We start from the raw sequence: 13,230 nt of genomic DNA on the forward strand, positions 1-13,230 counted from the left end.
GACTTTATATATGTATATATATATATATATATACACACACACACACACACACANGGAGAAATCAATGAAAGCAACGCTGAAAAAGGCCCACCTTAGCCTTGTTTATCTTAACAGAGAAGAACACTGGGCAAGGAAAAAAGTGTGATATTATAAGATAAGGTACATTCAAACTTACTTTATTTTTTGTACTATGTTTCAAACTTACTTTACTACGTTGAATCTTCATGTGATTTTGCCTCTTCAACATCCCAAATCTATGTTAATAATGTGTTTATATTTCATTTTTCTCTTTTTAGTACCTTCCATCTCCCGAACGTTTCAATCTAACCTCTGCCATAAAAGGGCCAAGCCATAAAATTCCAAGGAGAAATCCTTTAAAATTTTAGATGAAAGTTTGTAACTATATTTTTCATATGAACTATTATCCTAATTTTCATTATAATAGGTCATTGCCACTGTGATGTCCCACATTGGTTGGGGAGGAGAACAAATCACCCTTTATAAGGGTGTGGAAACCTTCCCCTAGCAGACGCGTTTTAAAGCCTTGAGGGGAAGCCCAAACAGGACAATATTTGCTAGCGGTAGATCTGGGTCGTTACAGCCACACAATTTTAGGTCTTAATTTTCGTTCAACAATTTGAAGGGTTTACATTTCAATGGTATTTTTGAAACTTTATTATTTATTTTTTAGTTTGGGGTGAGGAGATTGAACCTCAATTTTGTTAATAAGCAGTTGACCAATTACGTTACGAACTGGCGAACAGAACGAAACTCCTCAGTAAGTAGAAGGATTGGATGGGAGCAATTCAAGTCAAGCTAGACAAGTTCTCTGAGATCTTCTCTTTTGGTTACTCTCATATGTGGGGAAACTATTGAACTTATACTTGATTCGGAATAGACAAGATTGATGTACTAATATCTACAAATGAAATATTTAACGACTTTATATATGTATATATATATATATATATACACACACACACACACACACATACATATGCGTACATATATATCTACACGTATACATATGCATACATATATATATCTACACGTATACATATGCGTACATATATATATATATCTACACGTATACATATGCGTACATATATATATATATCTACACGTATACATATGCGTACATATATATATATAAGTGTCCTCACCCTCTTTTTCGGATCCAAAACCCCATTTTCCCCACCAATTAAAGGGGGAAAAAAGAAGAACCTAACAGATTGTCAAAGGCTACACCAAAACTTTGTCCACAGGCTATGCTGGAGGATGCTAAGAAGGGCTGCAAAAGGCTGCATTGTAAGTATTTGCTGTTATTTAAGGACTTTCCAACTTTGCCATCTAACTGACTGCTCTTTTTTCTTTTCCATGCCTTTCTGCTTTGTTTTGGTGCCATCCCAAACCATCTGAAAAAGGGTTTATATTTCCATTTTCTGTTTCTTAAATAGGTTTGCTTGCATTATTAGTATAACTATTATATAAAGGTGTCGAGAACCTTTATCTCTCTATAGGTTTGAAGAAACTCGTTTGCTCTAATCCAGATAAGATTCCTCAAATAGCTGATTCTTTCTTGTTCACTGTATTGATAAGAACAACAGATTGATTGAATTCTCACTCTCACATGGCTATGATCCTTTATTTAGTCTCAAAATTGTTAGAAGTTTCAATTCCTTTTAGGATTGACAAGTGATGATTTTAGGATTGACAAGTGATGATTTGGTATGACGTAGAACAATAGAATAGACCCACCAAAACAAACCAAAACAAGAAGTATGAGTGGATAAAATTTCTTGTTTAAATTGTATTGTACACAAGAAAGGCTATAACCTTTTGATCGAGGATATAAACGTTAGTAAATTGAAGTAATTATGTTGAGCTAGGTGTGTATAGGTTTTAAGAAACTCATTTGCTCTAATCCAGATAAGATTCGATTCCTCAAATAGCTGATTCTTTCTGTGGATTAGATTCCTCAAATGGCTGATTCTTTCTTGTTCAGTGCACGGATAAGAACAACAGATTGATTGAATTCTCAATCTTGCATGGTTATAAGCTTTTATTTAGTCATCTCGAAACTTTCTATTCCTTTTAGGATTGACAAGTGATGATTTGGTTAGAATGGACCATCGAAACAAGGAGTCTGAGTGGACAAAATTTATTGTTTAAATTGTGTTGTACGAACAACAAAGGCTATAAACTAACCTTTTGATCGAGGATATAAACGTTAGTCAATTGACCTACGTTCGTGTGTATATTTATTAAGAGTAATTGGATTGGATGTTTTTTTGGATTTAAGAAAGAACATTGAAAGCGTAAAGGAGGAAGCACGTGGACACGTGAAGAACCAGAAATGGAGAAATCAATGAAAGCAACGCTGAAAAAGGCCCACCTTAGCCTTGTTTATCTTAACAGAGAAGAACACTGGGCAAGGAAAAAAGTGTGATATTATAAGATAAGGTACATTCAAACTTACTTTATTTTTTGTACTATGTTTCAAACTTACTTTACTACGTTGAATCTTCATGTGATTTTGCCTCTTCAACATCCCAAATCTATGTTAATAATGTGTTTATATTTCATTTTTCTCTTTTTAGTACCTTCCATCTCCCGAACGTTTCAATCTAACCTCTGCCATAAAAGGGCCAAGCCATAAAATTCCAAGGAGAAATCCTTTAAAATTTTAGATGAAAGTTTGTAACTATATTTTTCATATGAACTATTATCCTAATTTTCATTATAATAGGTCATTGCCACTGTGATGTCCCACATTGGTTGGGGAGGAGAACAAATCACCCTTTATAAGGGTGTGGAAACCTTCCCCTAGCAGACGCGTTTTAAAGCCTTGAGGGGAAGCCCAAACAGGACAATATTTGCTAGCGGTAGATCTGGGTCGTTACAGCCACACAATTTTAGGTCTTAATTTTCGTTCAACAATTTGAAGGGTTTACATTTCAATGGTATTTTTGAAACTTTATTATTTATTTTTTAGTTTGGGGTGAGGAGATTGAACCTCAATTTTGTTAATAAGCAGTTGACCAATTACGTTACGAACTGGCGAACAGAACGAAACTCCTCAGTAAGTAGAAGGATTGGATGGGAGCAATTCAAGTCAAGCTAGACAAGTTCTCTGAGATCTTCTCTTTTGGTTACTCTCATATGTGGGGAAACTATTGAACTTATACTTGATTCGGAATAGACAAGATTGATGTACTAATATCTACAAATGAAATATTTAACGACTTTATATATGTATATATATATATATATATACACACACACACACACACACATACATATGCGTACATATATATCTACACGTATACATATGCATACATATATATATCTACACGTATACATATGCGTACATATATATATATATCTACACGTATACATATGCGTACATATATATATATATCTACACGTATACATATGCGTACATATATATATATATCTACACGTATACATATGCGTACATATATATATATATCTACACGTATACATATGCGTACATATATATATATATCTACACGTATACATATGCGTACATATATATATATATCTACACGTATACATATGCGTACATATATATATATATCTACACGTATACATATGCGTACATATATATATATATCTACACGTATACATATGCGTACATATATATATATATCTACACGTATACATATGCGTACATATATATATATATACACGTATACATATGCGTACATACATATATCTACACGTATACATATATATATCTACACGTATACATCATATATATATATATCTACACGTATACATATACATATATATATATATATCTACACGTATACATATACATATATATATATATATATCTACTATATATATATGCAAATTTGTTGGCTTTTTAATGTCTTTTTTTTAAAAAATTAATTTAACCAAAAAAAAAAAAAAAAAAAAAAAAAAAAAAAAAAAAAAAAAAAAAAAAAANATACAAGTTGGTGAAGAGAACAAAAGTTGATACGACGTCGTATGCGCACGTGTTGGAGTTGAATCTCGCATAAATTGGAGGTGCCTTTATGTGTATGCATGACCCATCCTTAAATCACTTTCATCCATCCCTTTCATCATCCAACTTTAACATATCACTCTCTTTCTCTCTCTCTCTCTACCACTCTTAAAAATTAATTCTTTTCTCTCTCCTCCTTAGAACGAACGTTATTAAACTCGTTCACATATGCCAACCGTCATACCCATTAATCAAAATCAAGGAACCCCGATAGTTGATTACCAGAAGCACGTAACTCGTAATCTATGCACCAAAGACCATTTTCAGTAATCACTCCTCAAATACCATTAGTGGCTGACTACCCGAACAAAAATAATTTTCAGTAATCACCCACGTGCCCATTAGTGACTGATTACCCGATACACACAACGTGTAACCCTTACCACAATTATTGCCTTCGAACACAACATATATGCTTATTCATCATGATCAATAAGCATGATAACAATAACAAAGATCCATATAATAATATACACATCCAACCGTATTTTAGAAAAACAAATCAATAGAAGGTCTCTCGGAGATTTCGTGATAATAATTTCAACGTATTGGCCTAAGTGTCTTAGACCAAATTGAATTCCTACGAACTAGCCGTGTTAAGCCCTAAGTCTCTTCCGATGCTGTCTCACTCAGCACTTGTCCTAGCACATGTATAATCCTTCAAAATTGAGGCCAAAGTCGAACTCAAACCTTTAGCAACAAAACTAGGTCTATTTAAGCAATCATCTCGATGTCTCTAGAAAAAGAGTAGTCTTAGGCACTTTAGAAGATCGAATATGTCGAGCCTATATCTAAAGTGTAAGAACCGATTAAAAAGAAGGACGGTTTCTTCCACCTTCTCCTTAAATCTCACCTCCCGAACTCCTTAACTACCTTCTCTTAAAAATCCTAACTCCTCAGCTAGGATGGTGTCTGAAACCATGTTTGCATGTAATTACATTTACGGACTTCAACTAAGTATTTTTAAATACTCAAACTACGTATAATATCATTTCAGATAAAGACAAAGGTCACAGGTACGAATGATGCATAAGTTGAAGAGGTCATAGAATCAAGTCACGAAAGTTAGATTTCCGTGTTTAAGTTGTAGTCTTTATGTTTAGGGTTTAGTTGAAAAAAGATTGTTTTTTCGAACCTGAAGTGGCACGAGAATATGGAGCTTATTACACACCATTAGGGGAGCTTCTAACTAGCGCTCTACAGTAGACACGTATGGAGTTAGTAGACAGATTGAGATGTTACCTATAACGAGTTGCGATTCCTCCATACCTGTTAGACTTACCCTAGAGCCTGAGATAGATGAAGGTATCTTGACTTATGCGCACGAAGTGCGATAATTATATAGACCTTGGAGAGTTGAAAATCAGAAGCTAAGTGCACCTAGAAACCTGAACAAACTCGGAAGGTGACTTACGCCCTTCAAATTGAAGTAAGTAGGTTGTAAAAACTTTAAAGCATGTTACGGTTAACTCTAAGACCCTGAATGAGCACATAGCTTAAGAAAAACTGAATGTGAGAAGTATCAATGAGAGCCTACAAGTAAGTTGCGTATCGAGTATTTTATACTCATTCTTGTTACTTTATTTTACAGATGGATCATAGGCCACTGCTCGACGGCAGGAGCGTGTGGAGCTGTGCGGCGTAGGAAGGACTCCTAGATCAAGTCGTGTCTTTTAAATGTCGTTTTCTTGAAACTTCTGTTATTTTGTAAACTGTTTTGATATTGACTATTGTAGACATGTTTATAATTTAACCATATAATGTAAGTTTTACCGGAAGGTCACCTTGGCTACATGCCAACACATACCATCGGTTTGTTAGATCCTATATCTTTGAGATAGTGACATATTTTATGAGTATGCGTATAGTCGTGATCTTGTTAGACCTACCCCAAAGCGGAGGACACACCTGAGAGTCAAACAGTACACAATGGACCTAACCATCCATACTAAACGATGCCTAAATTTGAGGTTCACTTTGAGATGGGCTTATTTAACACACCTAAGTCGGCCCCCTCGGGATCGAGTATGATCATGATGTACAAACCCTACTTTAAAATAGAGAATTTGAGAACTAAATCTTCATAATGTTAAGCTACACCAGAAGGATTGACGTGGCTAATAGGGCTAAAGCGCTAACCATCGTTGGTTAGTCATGCCCCATGGGTCAACCCATTTATTATGGGTAAGTGCCGAACCCAATGGCCACCTTGAGATGGGTTATACCCGACAAACATAAATTAGTTTCTTTCGAGTATGTTCGTGGCTTAAGAACCTTGCCTTGAGTAAACGATGTACACTCGAGCTAGACTTTGAAAGAATAACAGGTTGAATCACGAACCAACTCGAGAGTGGGGCCATTATTGTGGGTGAAATTGAGCACTAAGTACAATGAACTCGTGAGACAATCATAAGATGAACAAACACACAAGTTGCACCCTAACTAACTAAGCTCAATAGGGCCTAAAGCTCACTTTGAGCCTAAATCTATCGACCTAAGGTGACTCGTCTAGACCGAATCAAACGACTTTTCGACTGGTTCAACTTGATATGCACCTCCCAAAAGCTTTAGGTGTAGCATATAAAAGAGAAACAGAGAAGCACCAAAACAAAGGTATGCTCACAATGCCCTTTCGATACACTTATAAAAAATCCTCACTGATTGAAGCATGAAGTACGAGTGCTAAGTGTCACAATCGCACTTTTTATGGCAGCAGACTTGCGATTGTGCGGCACTCACTTTCCAACGACAAGTGAGCTAAGTCAATTCGTTCTTGCGTCGCCTACGGCCAAGCGACGTATGCTCGAGCCTCTGGTCTCGGTTTAAGAGAAGGTTTTAGAAAACGTGGGCAGAGAGAGATTTTTGAAAGAGACGTTATATAAGCAAGCAAGAGAGTAACAACAACAACTCACAGTATATAGCCTTGGGTAGGGAGAAGTTGACAACTACTCATATCTAGCAGGTTTAGACATGATTGTTCCAAAACGTCATACTCTCTAGAAATACAAAAGGAAACACTAGAACAGGAAAGGACATAAAGGGTGTGGCTTGGCTTGTCATGGGCATGCGTCCATGGGCAACATGCCTTGAACGAGCATGACCGTGACACTAAGCACCACATCGTTATCGAGTTCTCTGTTTGCAAGTAGTTTCATTTCATTTCTTCTTTTAAGTTCGTGAAGATCTACTAGAGCTGACTTAACGTATTATTTATTTAGTAAGGGGTAAAAGAGAGTAGGAGAGAGAAGTATTAAATGTAAATAATAATGTGAGAAGACATTGAGACATTGATACCTTCAATTATTTTGGCTTTTAGGGCTTACAACAACACCCACATGATTGGGACATCCCATATTTATGACTATTTACTATTCCACCCATCTAAATTCATCCTCCCAACTTTCAAATTCTCAACCTTTTCCAACAAACTCCCCCAAATAAATCTCAATCCCATACCATCATTCCTTAATTATGCTTCTTTACTTCAAAAAAAAGTTGATTCCAATCAACTACATGCCTTTAATTCAAGTTTATTATTAAAAATTTAAATATAAATCTCGTTGGACCGCTAATTTAGGGAATTATATGAGTTTATAATCGAGGAATACTATCTCTATTGGGATGAGGCATTTTGGGGAAGCCTAAAGCAAAACCACGAGAGCTTAGGATCAAAGTGGACAATATCATACCATTGTGTGGGATGAGGCGTTTTGAAGAAGCCCAAAACACAACCACGAGAGCTTATGATCAAAGTGGACAATATCATACCATTGTGTGGGATGAGGCGTTTTGAAGAAGCCCAAAACACAACCACGAGAGCTTATGATCAAAGTGGACAATATCATACCATTGTGTGGGATGAGGCGTTTTGAAGAAGCCCAAAACACAACCACGAGAGCTTATGATCAAAGTGGACAATATCATACCATTGTGTGGGATGAGGCGTTTTGAAGAAGCCCAAAACACAACCACGAGAGCTTATGATCAAAGTGGACAATATCATACCATTGTGTGGGATGAGGCGTTTTGAAGAAGCCCAAAACACAACCACGAGAGCTTATGATCAAAGTGGACAATATTATACCATTGTGAGATCCGTGATTACTAACATGGTATCAAAACCATGCCCTAAACTTAGCCATGCCATACAAATCTTCAAATGTCCAACAAAATATTGTGAGCCTCGAAGGCATAGTCAAGAAGTGACTTAAGTATTGAACATGGTTTTATAATCAAGGAAACTATATTCGTAGGTATGAGGTCTCTTGAGGAAGCTCAAAGAAAAGCCATGAGAGCCTAGGTATCAGATCAGTGATTCATAAATAACATGAGATCAGAGCATGTCATTTTCAACAAATCCAACTAATTAAAAAATATATTTGATTTTTCAATCAAATTCTTGGAATAGAAAGAAAATAATTGAGGAAAGAAAATAAAATTACCAAAACCCTAATTACCTAAGTTCATGTGATCATCTTTCTGTTATTAAATTAAAGAGAATCAAAATTAGGTGCCACTTTTCAATTAAAAAAAAAAAAAAAAAAAAAAAAAAAAAAAAAAAAAAAAAAAAAAAANCAATACACGAATAATATTGGTTGAAAGGAAAAAAGAAAAAGAAGAAAAAAAAAAAAAGATTAAACGGAAACACCTGGCATTACAAGCCTTGGAAGTGGCTTCTACGAATTTGTTCTGAAGCTTTGTTGTTGATCAGCCGGAGTGCCGGCGAGAAGCTCGGCGACGGCTGTCATGGCGCGGACCTGCATCTGTAGAGCGGCGATATAATCCGTAGCTTCGTCAAGGAGGTTCGGGAATGAGATTTTACGGCAGCCGGGAACCAGGCGCCCGAGAGTTTGAACTTTCCTCTGTACCGTCGGCAATTTTCTCGTCTCGTACCTAATTTTCAATTTCTTCGGCCGGAAACAGTTTCCAGCCGGCTTCGCCTTCTTGTGATTCTTGAGTTTGAGCTCGAGCCGATTCGTCAGGATGGCTCTGCTCCAGCGAGTCTTGCCTTTGGCGGCAACGGCAAGGACTGTGTCCGCCGTCTCGCGGACTTTTCGGCCGTTGATTGAAGATTTCGCTGGCGGCGATGCGGTTCTCCGAGTTACGCGGTGAAGCGCCTCGACTAGTTTCGAAGAGTAAATCTGTTGCTCCGACTCTGTTCTCCACCGTCTTTTTAAATCCGTAGATCTGGCGCTGCAAATCTCCGCCGCTTGATTCTCCGATTCGATTTTTCGGCGTTTACTCGGCCGCTGCTCCGTGAAATCAGAACTTCTCGACTCTTCTAAGTTCGAAGCAATCGCATCCATCTCAAGAAATCAATCCAGCAACACACAAGCACAAGCACAAGCACAAACACCGTCAAAGCTTAAACAATCTGCAAACAAAATGAACAAAATCACAAACGAAACATTATCACAAACACAAATCAAGCCAGAAGTAACGAAAATTTTCATGATTCCAGATTCCAGATTCCAGAACACAGACTCCATAATTTCCATAATGCTAATGCAAAATGAAATCAAATTTCCATAGAAAGAAACAGAGAGTGTTCCCGTGGAGCAGGAGGATACTAAATCCACAAAAACAAAAATCCTCCGAACCAAATCGACATCAACAATGAAGAAAAGTACAGATCGTAAACGAAATCAAAGAAGAGAAACATATAGAATCCATAACTAGAGAACGAAAGGAATTGTAAAACATATAATACCTTTGGATTTCAGCAAGGAAAATTGAGCCAGAGAGGCGAAAATGAGAATTGGTTAGAGCTTGAGAATGGTTGGCAATGGAGGAAGCTAGAGAGAGAGAGAGAGAGAGAGAGAGAGAGAGGGTTTAGGTTTAGTTGAGGAGAAGAAAAGGAAGACGGGAGGCTAATTTTTAAAGAAAGCAGAAGCAACCACGCGGCCTCTTCTTAATCACATCAATTTATTGTCCTCTCTCTCTCTCTCTCTCTCTCTCTCTCTCTCTCTCTCTCTCTCTCTCTCTCTCTCTCTCTCTCTCCACTATTTATTAATCTTTATCCATTTTTAATTTCTTTTTCTAATTAATTAATTGATTAATTTTATTATAATAGACTAATAGTCTAAGGTCAATATCAACGTGTATACACATATAATCATATAGATCGAGTATAGAAGATTATCGGTACCAGAAAGATCATCACGTACCCTTATACGGGGTGAAGCCGAATTCTATGACCATGAAGTAGTGGAGGTTCGAGAATTGGTAGGCTCTAGGGTTGATTTGATTGACACTGTCCAGAAACATGACGTTCAACATCGTCAAGGAGAAGATAACGTTGAATCTGTTGGGGACACTATCGAATATGTACGAAAAACTATTGGATATGGACAGTGTATATTTGATGCAAAAATTTACATATATCTGAAGGTGGAAATTAATTTCGAAGATGAAACTAAAACATTGATTTTGATGTCATCTTTATCCGAGTATTGGGATATTGCTGTTGCTGTCAACAACCGTTCTTGGGGTTATGAGAAACTAAAGACAACCTTCTAGCTCCACGTGGCATTGTTCCGTTAGGCTTTCGCCCATTGCGGAAAATTCTTCACTGCTGCCTCCCATAGGAGTCTGGGCCGTGTCTCAGTCCCAGTGTGGCTGATCATGCTCTCGGACTAGCTACTGATCATCACCTTGGTAAACTATTGCCTCACTAACTAGCTAATCAGACGCGAGCTCCTCCTCGGGCGGATCCCTCTTTTTGCTTCTCAATGTACGGGGTATTAGCAGTTGTTTCCAGCTGTTGTTCCCCTCCTAAGGGCAGGTTCTTACGCGTTACTCACCCATTCGCCACTAGAAACACCACTTCCTGTCCGACATGCAAGTGTTAAGCATGCCACCAGCGTTCATCCTGAGCCAGGATCGAACTCTCCATGAGATTCATAGTTGCATTACTTATAGCTTCCTTGTTCGTAGACAAAGCTAATTCGGAATTGTCTTTCATTCCAAGGCATAACTTGTATCCATGCGCTTCATATTCGCCTGGAGTTCGCTCCCAGAAATATAGCCATCCCCACCCCCTCACGTCAATCCCACGAGCCTCTTATCCATTCTCATTCGATCACGGCGGGGGAGCAAGTAAAAATAGAAAAACTCACATTGGGTTTAGGGATAATCAGGCTCGAACCGATGACTTCCGCCACGTCAAGGCGACACTCTACCGCTGAGTTATATCCCTTCCCTTGCCCCCATCGAGAAATAGAACTGACTAATNGTTCGTAGACAAAACTAATTCGATCTTGGAGATTAAAGGAGAGAAATGCATGTACAGACACCTTTATTGATGATTTTCAGTAAGAAGGTACGAGTATATTTCTTGAAAACAAGACAGATCTGCCTACCATCTTTAAGAAGTGGAAGCCTGAAGTTGAATTTAGAACGATTTGGAGATCAAATGTTTGAGGTCTGACGATGGAGAAGAGTATGACAAGTCAGAATTCAAAGTAGTCTGTGCAACCGAGAGAATCAGCTTAACGAGGACGGTTTCCGATAAGGTAAGACAAAACAGTATTGCTGAAAGGATGAACAAAACGTTGAATGAGTGGATAAGAAGTATAAGGATTCATTATGGTTTGAAGATATTTTGGGTTGAGTTTGTGAATACAATAGCTTACTCGATATATGATATGGTACGATCTGTTTGACGAAAATTATGATATGATATGATTTATGTTATGGTACGATACGTTTGACGATACGACGCATATAGTGATATACTTTATGATATGGCATGTTATGTTGGGAGACATGATATGCTTATGATATGATACACGTGACATGATAAGATGTATGATATGAATGACATGCAATAAGATATTTCGACATGATACACAACTCCGAAATTACATGAAAATTACGATAATGATATGAAGGAAAACACTAGAGGAGTTGTCATACATGATAATGAAAAACGACAAATGTTGGGACCTCATGCATCGTTCTGTGTTCATGCATCGGGGATACCCTATTTTTACGATGGTACAGACGCGTACGTTACGAGGCAGGAAAACGATCATTATGGTTATCATAATGCTGCGACGATTAGGCAGGAAAACAATCATTATGTTTATCCTAATGCTGCGACGGTTGCTATTCCTAAACAGGTGTCCGACATCAACAGCTACCAGAGAATGCTCGCTCGACAAGAAAGGGGCCCAAGAGGTGTACGAACTGGCTGGTGGGTCCATACTCGGACGTGTGGACCATGTGTAGAACAGTAAATACACATCCAATTAGCCCGTTTAGGATAGTCGCCTAAAAAATATAGACTGATATGACAGGTCTCACTCATGATTGTGTGTGTTTGCATTTAATCCCAATAGTGGGGTCACTTACTAACTATTTATTGAAATACTCAAGCCATGTGCTACTTCTATTTCAAGTAAAAACAAGACATCCCTGTACAGGTGACAGTCCTGTATGGGTGACGATGACATTGCAATTCGAGACCATAGTACATGCATAGGGTAGTTGTATTTATTTGCTTAGCTACTTCTATTTCAAGTAAAAGCAAGACATTCCTGTACGGGTGACGATGACATCGCAATTCGAGACCATAGTACATGCATAGAGTAGTTGTATTTATTTGCTTAGCTACTTCTATTTCAAGTAAAAGCAAGACATTCCTGTACGGGTGACGATGACATCGCAATTTGAGACCATAGTACATGCATAGGGTAGTTGTATTTATTTACTTAGCTACTTCTATTTCAAGTAAAAGCAAGACATTCCTGTACGGGTGACGATGACATCGCAATTCGAGACCATAGTACATGCATAGGGTAGTTGTATTTATTTTCTTAGCTACTTCTATTTCAAGTAAAAGCAAGACATCCGTCCTTTATAGGTGACGATGACATTGCAATTCGAGACCATGGTACATGCATAGGGTAGTTGTATTTATTTTCTTATAGGTTAGAATATGATGTTTTTAATTTTAACGCTTATATATTTCATTTATTATTTCGTTGTGCCATTTTAAAAATGTTTTCGAATACGTAAGTCCATGACAATATTTAAATGCTCATTTCCGCACAAAATGATTACGTTATGATAACAATAACGTAGCAACTCTAGGTAAGTAGAAATCTAGGTCGTTACATCTCCCGTGAAAATCGAACCTATTTACAATACTCATATTTTAAATTATGGGCATC

The 13,230-nt window shown here is 37.3% G+C and overlaps 1 protein-coding gene and 2 long non-coding RNA genes across 4 annotated transcripts; 2 read left to right on the forward strand and 1 right to left on the reverse strand.

The window, feature by feature from the left end:
- Positions 1 to 73: 73 nt before the first annotated feature.
- Positions 74 to 950, forward strand: LOC111779562. The gene is made up of 2 exons (XR_002812705.1): positions 74 to 159; positions 765 to 950. It is a non-coding gene; the product is annotated as an uncharacterized LOC111779562 (long non-coding RNA).
- A 219-nt stretch (positions 951 to 1,169) lies between these two features.
- LOC111780625 lies at positions 1,170 to 3,254 on the forward strand. Of its 2 annotated transcripts, none has more exons than XR_002812870.1 (3): positions 1,170 to 1,308; positions 2,303 to 2,463; positions 3,038 to 3,254. It is a non-coding gene; the product is annotated as an uncharacterized LOC111780625 (long non-coding RNA). The 2 variants fall into 2 exon arrangements; XR_002812869.1 differs by having other exon boundaries at positions 3,069 to 3,254.
- Positions 3,255 to 8,665: 5,411 nt separating this feature from the next.
- Positions 8,666 to 9,941, reverse strand: LOC111780283 (transcription factor bHLH149-like). Its single transcript, XM_023660641.1, has 2 exons — positions 9,765 to 9,941; positions 8,666 to 9,428 (listed from the first exon to the last, which is right to left on the reverse strand). Exon 2 carries the CDS (start codon positions 9,358 to 9,360, stop codon positions 8,731 to 8,733), a length of 630 nt encoding a protein of 209 aa, XP_023516409.1. The 5' UTR covers positions 9,361 to 9,428; positions 9,765 to 9,941; the 3' UTR covers positions 8,666 to 8,730.
- Between the last annotated feature and the right edge of the window lie 3,289 nt (positions 9,942 to 13,230).

This window comes from Cucurbita pepo, chromosome LG18, assembly GCF_002806865.2.
Source record: "Cucurbita pepo subsp. pepo cultivar mu-cu-16 chromosome LG18, ASM280686v2, whole genome shotgun sequence".
NCBI classification, from domain to species: domain Eukaryota; kingdom Viridiplantae; phylum Streptophyta; class Magnoliopsida; order Cucurbitales; family Cucurbitaceae; genus Cucurbita; species Cucurbita pepo.